The sequence below is a fragment of the Pipistrellus hanaki genome, assembly GCF_964339955.1.
Source record: "Pipistrellus hanaki genome assembly, chromosome: 18".
NCBI classification, from domain to species: domain Eukaryota; kingdom Metazoa; phylum Chordata; class Mammalia; order Chiroptera; family Vespertilionidae; genus Pipistrellus; species Pipistrellus hanaki.
The window spans coordinates 12,704,445-12,717,760 of NC_140520.1; the positions used below are offsets into that span (position 1 = coordinate 12,704,445).

Genomic DNA, 13,316 nt, shown 5'->3' on the forward strand with positions numbered 1-13,316 from the left:
ACCCAGCCACCCTCTCTCTCTTCCCCTTTAAGGAGAACAAAGGAAATGAGAAAGTGTTGTTAGACATCAAGAGTAGCCCAGCCAATTCACCTCACTTGAATCGACAATTAGAAGTTAAGTTACTGGCATAATGAACACAGGGGAAACCCACTGAGGAAACGGTGACTAAGACAAGCTCCCAGCATGTCCATGCCCAGTGCTATCAATAAATGAGTATCCTAACAATCTTCATAAACCGGGAGGGCAGCAGCCCCTCCCTCCACCCCCAAAGCATGCATTCTCAGCCACTCCACAGCAGCCAAAAAGGAAAAAAGAACAAGAAAATCACCAAGGGCAAATATAACAGGAAATACCAATAAAACCCTGAGAGTTCTTTCATGGGGTTTTCAAATTTCAGCAAGTTACTTTCCTCTCCAGCTTCACCGTCCTTCAAAACCAAAGCCTCAACTCAGGGGATCAGCTCCACCCACGAGACTGTACCCTAGAACTTGGAAAAGCTTATGGCTCATTAAAACGACACCACCCCTTCTAAGCAAAAAGCTGTTTCAAGGATCATTCATTCATTCCAAATCCCGTTGAACAAATATTTACTGAACTTCAAAAAAAAGACACTGGTGGATAATTGGGAAAGTAACAGAGAAATAGTACTAGAGCCACCTACGAATTCATTACGTCCTCTATCTCCACCAACCACAGCGCTTGGTAAATCAGAGACCTTGGCAGAAGTTGGCACTCTTTCCCACTCTGCCACATACACTCCTCGATTATCACCTAGGCTTGGAAGAAGTTCCGGTTCAGCTTGCCCTAATCAATGACACTTCAGCAGTAAAGGCCTGATGGGGCATCAGTTCCTGCCTTCCTGGTCCCCATGGGTAGGGCCAGCCGTGTTTTTTTCCGGCTCCTACATTTGCACCAAAAGTAAGAAGTACCACCTCCTCCCCTCTCGCTTCACGTCGGTTGGGAGAGTGGGTTTAGCAGTTGCAAGGGCTCCTCTCAGGGGAAAGGGCCCCAGGCCAGAGGAGGGGAGGCGGTGCTGTGGCCTCCAACTCCTCCAGGGAGGGCACCCCGCTTCCTCTAAGCCGACTGCTGCCTCATTTCCTGAGCAGGAGGAGGGAGCGGAAAGGCTGCCAGCAGGCCAGGCCGGGGGCTTTCCGGGGGTTCCTGCCCCCCCAAGCCCCACCCTTTCACAGTAGGTTATAGGCCCAGCCCAGCCCCGACCGGAGAAGCACCCCTCTCGGGCCGGAAACCTCAAACCAGAGCGAAGTGACGCCCCCTCTTTCACAGGGAGTGGGGGAGGGAGAGGCCGCCGAGTCCCTCCCTCCCCGTGGCCGCGCCCGGCGTCGAGGGGCTGAATGAATGAGCTGCAAGAGGAGGAAAGCCACTCCCAGGGCCCCAGGAGGCTCCATTCCTCCGGAGGGCAAGCCTGCTGCTGGCCCCAGCACCCAGTGCCCCCTCGCCCACCGGAGGGCCACCTAAAGCCACGCCCCACCCACCCTCCGGCCCCCAACTTCATCTCCGAGGCCGCCATCCCCCCGAGGGCCGCGCTCCCACCGCCCCGAAAGGGACCCAGTTCCTGGTCCCAGCTGTTCCAGCGCTCGCCCCTCCCTCGCGCGTCTCGCCCTCCGCGTACCTGCTCCCGAGCCCGCCTCTCGCCCTCCACCTCCCGCTGCAGGCGCTCGGCCCGCTCCTCGGCGTCGTCGGCCTGCTGCTGCAGGACCTGGATCTTGCGCTTCACCGCCTCGATGGTGGTGATCCCGGCCATGGTGCCCACCCAGCTCCAGCTCCTGCTCGCGCTCGGCTTCCTGCCTCCTCCGCTCCGCGCTGCAACCGCTTCTCGCCCCACTTCCGCCTGCTCCGCCCTGAAATACCGGAACTCGCCCGCCCGCCCGGATGTGACGCCACAGCCGCCGCGCCCGCCCAGCCCAGCGCCAGGCCGGCGGGAAGGCGGCCGCCCGCCCGAGGGATCCCGGCGCCGGGAGCGAGGGGCGGCGCCGCCCAGTCGCCACAGGCGACCGGCCGCTCCCGGTCTTTGCCTTTGGGCCAGTAAAGAGGGGCGGGGTGGCGGAGAAGGAAGGCTGCCATGGTAATCCGGAGGCGCGTCCGGGTCTAGCCTCTCTGGCCCGACGGGGATCATACCCCCCAGTGCTGACCCACCACCTCCCTACCCGCCAGGGCACCCTGTGTATCTCTATACAAAATATATATATGGTACAGTCCTCTGCTTCCACCCATCCTCCACCGGCTCTGAAACCAGGGGCCAAGAAAAGCTAAGACCTTTGGGGGCCTCATCTTCCAAAGCGCCACACCTCCTTTCAAACCCAGCTATGGTAGGTTCTCCTCCATCTCCTGCAAGTCAAGGAAGGCAAGTCGGGGTGTGGAGGAGATGGGCAGGTTGGCAAATCACTCGCTCTGTTTGCATCCGTTATGAACTTAGTCTTTAAAGTACTAACTGTCGCCTTAAACTGGTTTGGCTCAATGGATACAGCGTCTGCCTGCGGACTGAAGGGTCCCAGGTTCGATTCCGGTCAAGGGCATTGTACCTTGGTTTCGGGCACACAATGTTTCTAACTCTATCCCTCTCCCTTCCTCTCTGAAAAAAATCAATTTTATATATATATATATATATATATATATATATATATTTAAAGATGTTTCTAACTCTCTATCCCTTTCTCTTCCTCTCTGTAAAAAACAAAAACAAAAAAAACTGTCTTTCCCCTGTTACTTAGAGAGTCAATATGCACTGCGACTTACTGATCTGCCAGCCCCTCGATAACTTAAATGATTCGGGACTTGGTAAATTAATCATTGCTTACAATTCCTTTTGTCGGCGAGGAAGGTCTTATGCCCCTATTTTATCAGGAAGCAATCCTCTAGTATGGATCATAGCTGAGATAGGCCAGTAAACCAGGGAAGTGGAATAGGAAAACTGAGACATAGTTAAACAGCAATTTACAACATTCTAGAAAATCTAGATCCCAAGCAGTTTGCTGTCATCTAGTAAATCCTAATTTCCCTAAACCAAAGACACTTAAGAATTAATGGTTTGGCCCGGCCAGTGTGGCCCAGTGGTTGAACATCAACCTAGGAAGTAGAAAATCCTGATTCGATTCCCAATCAGGGCCAATGCCCAGGTTGTGGGCTCGATCCCCAGTGTGGGGCATGCAGGAGGCAGCCAATCAATGTTACTCTCTGATCATTGATGTTTCTCTCTCCCTCTCCCTTTCTCTCTCAAATCAATAAAAATATACTTTAAAAAATAAAATTCACATGGACTCATGTTGTTAAATTTTTCCTGCATTAAGTCAAGAACCCACACACTCCCAGCAGGCCCTAGGCAGACTCACCAAAGCCCAGGTCCCCTTTCCGGTAATACTGTTACCAGATCTTTTCTGCAACAGAAAGATATGAGTGCCTGGCAAACTGTACTGGAGAACTGAGCCTCCATTCTGTGTTATAACCTTCACCAATTTCACTGCCACTTCTTCCAGGTACCCTAAGGAGCTATTTATGAGTTAGAAACTGTTCCTCCAGGCACTGCCATGCAGGATTTTTGGAAGAAGCACAGCAGTAAAAAGACTTGAAAATTGTATCATCTGCCCTAGCTGGTTTGGCTCAGTGGATAGAGCATCTGCCTATGGACTGAAGGGTCCTGGGTTGGATTCAGGTCAAGGGCCCATGTGCGGGTTGTGGGCTCAATCCCCAGTAGGGGGTGTGCAGGAGGCAGCCAATCAATGATTCCCATCATTTATGTTTCTATCTCTCTCTACTTTGCCCTTCCTCTCTGAAATAAAAAGAAAATGCTGCCGAAACCGGTTTGGCACAGTGGATGGAGTGTTGGCCTGCGGACTTAAGGGTCCCAGGTTCAATTCCGGTCAAGGGCATGTACCTTGGTTGGGGGCACATCCCCAGTGGGGGGTGTGCAGGGGGCAGCTGATTGATGATTCTCTCTCATCGATGTTTCTGACTCTCTATCCCTCTCTCTTCCTGTCTGTAAAAAATCAATAAAATATATTAAATAAATAAATAAGAAAATGTATAATCTTCCTCTTACTTATTTGTATTCCTCCCACCTTTCCAGTGCAACTCTCTTTTGCCCTAGGTTATTGAACAGAACTTAGAATTAAGGATCCTAGCCCCACTCTAATCGATTTGGCTCAGTGGATAGAGCGTAGGCCTGCAGACTCAAGGGTCCCAGGTTCCCTTCCAGTCAAGGACATGTACCTTAGTTGCCGGCACTTCCCCAATAGGGGGTGTGCAGGAGGCAACTGATTGATGTTTCTCTCTCATCAATTTTTCTAACTCTCTCTCTCCCTCTCCCTTCCTCTGTAAATATCAATAAAATATATTTAAAAAATAAAAAAGAATCCTAGCCCCTGAAAAGATTGGTAGGTAAGACAGTTGCTGCCCTCGGTGCCGGGTTCTAAGGATACTCCTTCTGGAGGCTCTCTTTTCATATCTCCTTTTAGAAATACTGAGCAATGAATGAGCTGAAACCGGTTTGGCTCAGTGGATGGAGAGTTGGCCTGTGGACTGAAGGGTCCCGGGTTCAGTTCCGGTCAAGGGCATGTACCTTGGTTGTGGGCACATCCCCAGTGGGGGGTGTGCAGGAGGCAGCTGATTGACGACTCTCATCGATGTTTCTAACTCTATCCCTCTCTGTAAAAATATATTTAAAATATTAATAAATATTAATAAAATATTTTAAAAATACTGAGCAATGAGACCATTCAGAGGAAAGAACTCCCATAGATAATAAGTAATTTTCTTAGTAGAGTAACCTGTTCACTTTGATGCCCCTGCTTCCTCCAGGAATTGAGAAGGAACAGCAGAGTTCTGAGCCTCAGCAAACTCTACCCCGAGAGCCTAAGAATTTTTCCAACTCTCTTGGGAGCAGTCTGACCCAGAGGGTCTAAAGAAGCAGAAATGAGACTTTGTCATCTGGGTGCTGTTCAGCAGGGGGCACTATTGAACCTCCCTTTGCCCTGGTGAAAAAGCAGACCTCATCTGAGACAAACCAAAGGGGTGTTGAGACACCATGCATTCCTGAGGCTGGTAGATGTCAACAGATAATCTCCTCTTGATCCAGGGAAACAGATGGATTCACTCTGACAGTCTTTCAAAGCAGGATGGATGGGCAGAATGCAGCCCAGTGCTATTGTTTTCATGGTGACCAGCACTACAACAATAGATCTACAGGTCTGTCCGTGTCCTCCTCTTCCCAGCCCTCCCACCTCCTGTACTTAAAATAGGGGGTAATGACTCTGTGTCCTAACCATTGCATGCCTCTTCCCCCAGTTATACAATAATTAGTTTCTAACTTCGTCTCCTATTGAAAGGACCTTAGCCATGGTTTCCCAACAAAACAATGTAAATGTTCTTACTACCACTGAACTGTACATTTTTAAGTGGTTAAAATGGCCAATTTTAAAATTTTTATTTATTTATTGAGAGAGAGAGAGAGAGAGGGAGAGAGAAACATTAATTTGTTGTTCCACTTATTTTGCATTCATTGCTTGCTTCTTGTATGTGCCCTAACAGGGGATTGAATCCAAAACCTCAGTGTATCAGAAGAACATGCTAAACAACGGAGCTACCCAGCCAGGGCTAAAATGGCTAATTTTATGTTATGTATATTTTCCCACAATTTAAAAAAAAAAAGGTCTTAGAGGAACTCAGAAAGGGAGAAAAAAGACGTTTGGACTACCTGTGCAATAGCCTTGACCTTTTTTGTTCAAGCAGTCCTAGCAACTCCTACACTTTCCGGCAAGGTTTCTCAGATAGCCAGAACTCCCTGCAGTTTTTGACTCCTCTCTTTCTTCCCCATATCTCTATCAAAGTAGTATACTTTGTTTACTTGCTTATCAATCTCGGGGCACAAACTAATCTGTTAACTTCCTTTGTACTGGGCAGAGCACCGTCCCCACAAAAATGCATGTATTATGTTGCTGATGACTGACCCTTGCTATCTACTTTAAATCTTGCTGCCTCCTCCTTATTCAGGGTTTTTCCCCATTCTTTTTTTTTTTTTTTTTTTTTTAACTAGTTAATTTGTTTTACAGAGAGGAAGGGAGGGAGAGGGAAGTATCAATTTGTTGTTCCACTTATTTATGCATTCATTGGTTGATTCCTGCATGTACCCTGACCCGGGGATTGAATCTGCAACCTTGGTGTATCTGGACGACGTTCTAACCAGCTATTGTGGGCTGTTCTAACAGGCCAAGACACCCCAATTTTTACAGACACCTCATTTCTCTTCTTTGGCCCTTTGGCAGGAGTGACATTTTTCTGCAAAGGGCCAGGTAGTAAATATTGCTGGTTTCACAGGCCATCGAATATGGTGACTTCTCTCTTGCAGGGTGAAAGCCAATAGACAATATGTAAGTGAATGGGCATGGCAATGCTCCGATAAAACTGTACAGAACCAGGCTTGGCCCTGACTGGTTTGGCTCAGTGGATAGAGCGTCGGCCTGCAGACTGAAGGGTCCCAGGTTCGATTCCAGTCAGGGGCATGTACCTTGGTTGAGGGTACATCCCCAGTGGGAGGTGTGCAGGAGACAGCTGATCGATGTTTCTCTCCCATGAATATTTCTAATTCTCTACCCCTCTCCCTTCCTCTCTGTAAAAAATTCAATAAAATATATTTTAAAAAGAGGCAGGAGCCAACAAGGTTTATCTGAGGCACCATTTTGCTGCTGAAAAACAGTCCATAAGAACAACAAAAACACAGGTTGGGGCAGGATTTACCCCCCAGGTGGTCGTGTGCTGGCCCCAGCTTCGAGGGGGGGGAAAACACGCCTTCCTCCCTGCATCTTCACCAGACCTAACAGATGTTTGCCTCCTGCCCTCAGCCCTTCTCTCCTATTTCATGTTCTACATACCTCATATCGCTGAGGGTACTTACTGACTCGATGGGAAGCTAACAAAGGAGAGGGAAGTTGAGTGAGGTTTTTTTTTTTTTTAATCCATGGTTTATACATTTAAATGTTTTGGGTGGATTCCTAAATAAATATGAGGGTGGTTTTTTTTTCAAATATATATAATATGATTATTTTTCAAATAATCAAATGAATATACTGAGTATGCCTTGGTGGGGGATTACGTGTGTGTGTGTGTGTGTGTGTGTGTGTGTGTAAAAGAGGACAGAATTTATCCCCAGGAAGTTCCCGTATCTTTCCAATGATACTCACATATTATCTAAAGTCTCTAGGTCCCATTGACGTCCCAAGATCTTAGGTTAGACTCCTTATTTCTCTTCATTGCTCCTGAAAACACCTGCTCAAGGCCACATACTATTTCAGCCTCAAGATTTCCCAGAGATTTGTCACCAACATCTTACAAAAGATGTTACCAACCTGCGATTGTGCCAGTTTGCAAAAGAGAACCCCATGCCTGTTTGTTAGAACCAGGGAGCTCTGTTCATGGAAACCTGGCACCTCGGTTAGGCAACTGCCACAGGCCGCGAGGCATTTGCCCGAAGCCCCAGGGGTAACCTGTGTTTTTTGCAATTTCACGAGAAGGGTGAATTCATAGTTTGCAGTGGTGCAAACTTTTGGGAACTACGAATACACATAGTGTATATGATCCTCTTAGTATCTCTGACCTCGGACATGGTCACTCACCACTTCCCCAGGTCATGGAAAGTGGTAAAGAGCCACAGAGGAGCTCAGAAACCTAACATCAAAGAGGCCAAACGTGAGGATCCGAAAACATTGGTGAATGGCCTACTCTGTTTTTCTAGCTATTTTCCAAAACCAAATGTAATTTTAAAAAACATGCTCCACCCTAGCCAGTTTGGCTCAGCAGATAGAGTGCCGGCAGACTGAAGGGTCTGGGTTTAATTCCGGTCAAGGGCCTTGGTTGCAGGCTCATTCCCCAGCCCCGGATGGAGTGATGTGTGCGGAAGTTTCTCTCTCTGTCTCTCCCGCTCCATTCTACTCTCTCTAAAAATCAATGGGAAGCCCTAACCAGTTTGGTTCAACGAATAGAGCGTTGCCTGTGAACCTAAAGGTCCCAGGTTTGATTCCTGTCAAGGGCATGTACCTTGGTTGTGGGCACATCCCCAGGAGGAGGCATGCAGGAGGCAACTGATCAATGTTTCTCTCTCATCTGATATTTCTAACTCTCTATCCCTCTTCCTTCCTTTCTGTAAAAAATCAATAAAATATATTTTAAAAATAAATAAATAAATAAAAATAAAAATCAATGGGAAAATATTCTTGGGTGAGGATTTACAGAAACAAAAATAAAAAAAAATACATGCTCCTATTTTCCTGTTAATTCAGAGCTGAGAATTGACTATTTCCATCAATACTGGGACATTCTTTTGTTGCTAAGATACCTATGGTACTTTTCTATGTAACCTCGCATTTATCTTTGTGGTAATCTTCAAGTCTGAAGTGAAGGAAAGTAGGTGGTTATGGGATAAAATAAAGTGGAAAAGGGAATTTATTTCCTTTTCAAATGGGAAAGTTCAGCTCTAGAGAAGCTGAGTCATTTAGTCAAGGTCACAGAGTAAGGACAGGTGTTGACGCCTTTACCCTCTAAGATTACCTCACATTCAAGATCCCATCTTATTTCTATTATAGTCTTCATTCTAAGGTCCTCTCTGCTGCCCCAGGAACAGTGCTTCCTATAGCATCTCTGTAGCAGGAGGGCAGAGGTCCACATTGGCCAAGAGAACTAACCCTAGACAAGGCCAGGGTCAATGTGACCTCCTTTGTCCCATTGTGAAAACTGAGCCGCCTTTGCTGGGCAGTTAGGACATGAGACTTTCCCTATTAATACACACACCTCCGTGCCAAGCCTTGGACACAAAAGCTAAGAATGTGGCAAGGGGGAGGAGGTGGGATACGTGACAGCAATCTGGACATAGAGTCCCTTCCCTTTGTCCAGGTACTGGAAAAGATCATTCAATTCCTGGGTTGGGGTGAGACCAAAATAAGAGGCTCCTATGTGTCTTGGAGAAAGAAAGTATATGCCATTAAAAGGATGTGCCAGCATGTGGTTATGTGCTGTAATGTATGTGGGTACCTATGTCTATGTTCTGTGAACCCACAAGTAGGTATGACCAAGTGTGTGTGGAATTTAGTCATACTAACATGAAGATCTTATATGTGTGGATGAATGACCCCCTCCACCCCCATCTCTGTAATACTCACGTCCGCTGCCTTCTTCTCTGCCAGCTCCAGCTTCTCCTGCGCATCCTTCAAAGCCTCGGAATACTTGTCCAGCTCGTCTTCTGTCCCTTTCAGCTTCTTCTGCATAGCCGCCAGCTCATCTTCTAACTACGGGAGCCGCAAGAGTCACACACAAGACACGCGTACACAACAGCGCCAGGCTCAGGCCCTGGGACCTTGAGCTCAGACCCCTTAGCTATCACCAGAATGACACACTTTCTCTCCAGTGACTTCCAGCCAACTGCCCCAGAAGTTTTACTGGCCTTGGCCTTTGATCCTGTGACCTCTAACCCTAAGATGATCCAGTCAGAGTTCTCATCTAAGACTCTGGGACAGTAAATATATTAGGGGATAGGTACCTATAACTCCATCTAAGGGAAAAAGAATTGCTATATGCCACTCTCCTGCATTTTTCTCTAGAAATGGGTATTCTTCCAAAATGTGATATAGCCCTAATTGGTTTGGCTCAGTGGATAGAGCATCGGCCTGCGAACTGAAAGGTCCCAGGTTCGATTCTGGTCAAGGGCAAATGCCTAGGTTGTGGGCTCGATCCCCAGGGGGGACTTGCCGGAGGCAGCCGATCCATGATTCTCTCTCATCACGGATGTTTCTATCTCTCTCTTCCTTCCTCTCTGAAATCAATAAAAAATATATATATATTTAAAGGACAAAACACAAAATGTGATCTATTCTCACTTAAATCAAGGGGACACGCTACAGCTCAGAAGGGGCCACTAACTTTCCCTCGGTCACACAGGCAGTCTGAGTTGGATACCCTCGTTGTCCTCTGCCTATTCGGGAAGGCTGAGGAAGCAGAGGAGTTTCTTCCACCCAAAAAAAAGGTACCAGTGGTCACTGCCTTTTTCTTGAAAACTCTCTTCCACTGCCCGTCCTGCTCACCAGCAGGTGAGAGACCCCGGCACCAGGGCCTACCTGTTTACTTCTTTCCTCGGCCTGCTTCTGCTCCGCCTCTGCTTGTTCCGCCCGGTCCAGAGCGTTCTCCTTGTCCAGCTTCAGCATCTGCATCTTCTTCTTGATGGCCTCCATCATGAGCGGCGGCCGCTGGGGAGCTCACCTGGGAACGCTAGAGAACTGGAGACTGGGGCCCGAAAGGAGGCGCACTGGCTAAGTGACGAAGAGTCCCCCAGACTTGAGCCTTTATCTCTGCTCGTGGCTCCACCTCTTGTTCCTAATATAGTCCTTCCAGGTCCCTCCAGCCCATCATTGTTCTCCAGGGGGAACACAGGGTAGGACGGGTTCATGGACTGACATCACCAGCAAAGAAAAAGTTGGGGAACAGCTGAGGCTGATTTTAGACAATGGAAAGTGGGGGAGGGGAGAGGCTCTCTCTGACCCTGAAACTTTCCACTCACTCTGGGCAGCTAGAGCAGGGACGCGGGAGAGGAGAACGCTGACATAGAGAAAGGTACTCTGGTGATTCTAGACTGGTCGTTGTCCCTCAAAGGGTCCTACTTGCTCTCCAGTTTCCCCTTTCTCTCACCTGGACTGAGTTGGGTGCTGATCAAACGCCACCACTGAATGCTATCTTTTGATTTCTGGTGTTCGGGAAGCTTGAGCAACAGTGCAAAGGGGAGGTCACTCATGATCCTGAAAATTCCCCCAAATCCCCTGTTCAAATGACTGTGTTATTTTGAGAGTCTCTACTTGGCAGGGAGACCTGTTCCTCCCCCTGAAGAGCCACAGGGATGGGGTAAGAGGGAAGGGTGGACATCTGGAAGGCCATCCCAGAGCTTCAAGTGGGGTGGGGGAGAGAATCAGGACATGGTCTGAATAGTCTAGATAGGACCATGCCCTCTGTTTTCCCATAGTGATCTTTGTTCTTTTTAAAATATATTTTATTGATTTTTTTACAGGGAGGAAGAGAGGGATAGAGTTAGAAACACCAATGAGAGAGAAACATCCATCAGCTGTCTCCTGCATGCCTCCTCCTGGGGATGTGCCCGCAACTAAGGTACATGCCCTTGACCAGAATTGAACCTGGGACCTTTCAGTCCGCAGACCGATGCTCTATCCACTGAGCCAAACGGGTTAGGGCCCATAGCGATCTTTAAATAGAACTTTGATACCCACACACACCAAGCTCTGTGTTGCTCTCTCCTCTTCTCACCCTCTGCACCCTTCCTATCCTCCACCCCCACCTCCCACACACTCATCCTCCTCCTCATCATCATTGCCAGCTTTATTCTCCCCAGCTTAGCTCCAGGCCATGTTTACTCTTCCACTTGGAGGCTTGTCATGGACAGGTGGCAATTGATCCCATTACACTGGCACCATACAATCTGAGAAACCGCCAAGAGAGAGGGGGACTGTTCAAGGTGACCGGGGCTATCAGGGGAGAATATAAATGGCTCTCGTTAGTCATTGTGCCAAGGATAGGATGGGCAGTGTTAACACTAAGCCCCAGCAATGGGGGAACTGAGACAGAGGGCAGAACTGGAGTCCACTCTGGACAGCTTCCAGTCACTAGAGGTCGATGGGCAGATAGACCATCAGCTAACTCTTGAAGGAAAGCAGAGACAGGAAGGACTCCTTCTGTGGGACTAGGAAACAAGACAGTCCCAGGGTCAGGGGGCAGTGGGTAAGAAAGGGGCTGCAGGGGGTGGGAGCCGGCTGGGAGAGGTCAGTAGGAGGAAAAGGAGACATATGTAATACTTTCAACAATAAAGAATTTTTTAAAAGGGGTTGCATTTGGATAAAGAGGAGGAAAACACACAGGACAGGGAGAAGATCAGAGCTATATCACGTCCGGTACCAGGAAAAGATACAGGAAGGTTCGATACTCAAATCAATGCCGGCTCCCTTCTGCTCTCTACCAGCCCTCCACCTTCAGATTGGAATCCATGTAGGCTGTCCTTCCCAATGGGCCTGGAGAGGACAGGTTCAGTAAAAATCACAGGAGCCCCAGACCCCCAGAGGTAGGAGAGAGTGTGATGCCACATTGCCTACTGCTGTAAGAATATGTTTGACATGTAGTTGGTTCCTAATTCAACAACCCAATATCAAACATATCACACAGAAACAGGCAGGAGAGAGAGAATCCAAGATGGCTGCTCGGGTAGGCAACTAGCAGCAGCCGCACACAACAATTTTAATAAAATACAACTAAAATATAAAATGGACATTACCCAGAACTACAGGAAAGTCGACTGACTGGAAATCCTACAACAAGAAGCAAGGAGAAAACCAGAAGGAAGCGCGGAGGAGCTGTAAAAGCCTAAGGTACGGAGACACGCGGCGCACGCGAAGAGGACGGAGCCGGAGAGGAGGGAGGCCGAGTGCCTGGCGGGCGTTCCCTAGCGGAAAGGAGATAAAACTCCGATTGTGCTGGGCCCCCGACTGCTCTGAACCCCAGTTCTGGGCCAGACCCCGGGGACTCAGGCTCAGCCATAGGGAGCTGGGCTGTAAGTCGGAACCCCGGGGAAGCGGAGAAAGGAGGTCCCGGAGGCGCGCACACAGCCCCCAGAGAAGGGACGGCCGGCTGTGCCGCGGGATTGCCCTGACGGGAAGGAGACTGGAGCTCCAGACTGCTGTGAACGCCACCTCCAACTCCACTTCCAACTGAACTGAACCCCAATACCGGGCTCATTGTGGGAGAGCATAGACTGTTTGGCAGCAGGCGAAAATCGAGGGCACCTTTCTCTCAGAGGCGCCGGCAGCGAGCACTGAAGGACCCGCATAGGGCGGGGCTGACTGAAGCCAAAGCTGCAGGCTCCACCCTGAAACCCCGTCCCATCTGTGACTGCGAAATGCGACAACAAAATAGATCACAAACGAAAGAAATGGAGGACAAAAAGCGTCTGGATATAGAGTTCAAATCTACGCTTATAAGGTTTTTCAAGAATTTCCTAGAAAAGATGGATAAGGCCTATGAGGATATGAAAAGAGATCAACTAGAATTAATAAGGAGTCAACAAGAAATGATAAGAGATCAACAAGAAATAAAGAATACATTGTCTGAAATAAAAAATATTCTACAGAGTCCTAAAAACAGAAGGGAAGATCGCAAGAATCAAGTCAAAGATTTGGAACATAAAGAGCCAGAAGACACTCCTCCACAGAAGCTAGAAGGCAAGAGAATCCAGAAAATTGAAGATAATGTAAGAAACCTCTGGGACA

General features: G+C 48.4%; 1 protein-coding gene across 10 annotated transcripts in view; it reads right to left on the minus strand.

Moving 5' to 3' along the window:
* The window catches only part of TPM3 (tropomyosin 3), a 29,843-nt gene extending 19,559 nt beyond the window's left edge, over window positions 1-10,284 (minus strand). For 3 of the 10 annotated variants that reach the window (XM_084866855.1, XM_084866853.1, XM_084866854.1), the window contains exon 1: window positions 1,631-1,861. In XM_084866855.1, coding sequence (XP_084722981.1) covers window positions 1,631-1,762 — 132 coding nt within the window. In that variant the 5' untranslated portion in view covers window positions 1,763-1,861. Of the gene's footprint in view, window positions 1-1,630; window positions 1,872-9,161; window positions 9,288-10,112 lie in introns of those variants that run through there. The other 7 variants (XM_084866856.1, XM_084866857.1, XM_084866852.1 and 4 more) reach the window with 6 other exon arrangements.
* Between the last annotated feature and the right edge of the window lie 3,032 nt (window positions 10,285-13,316).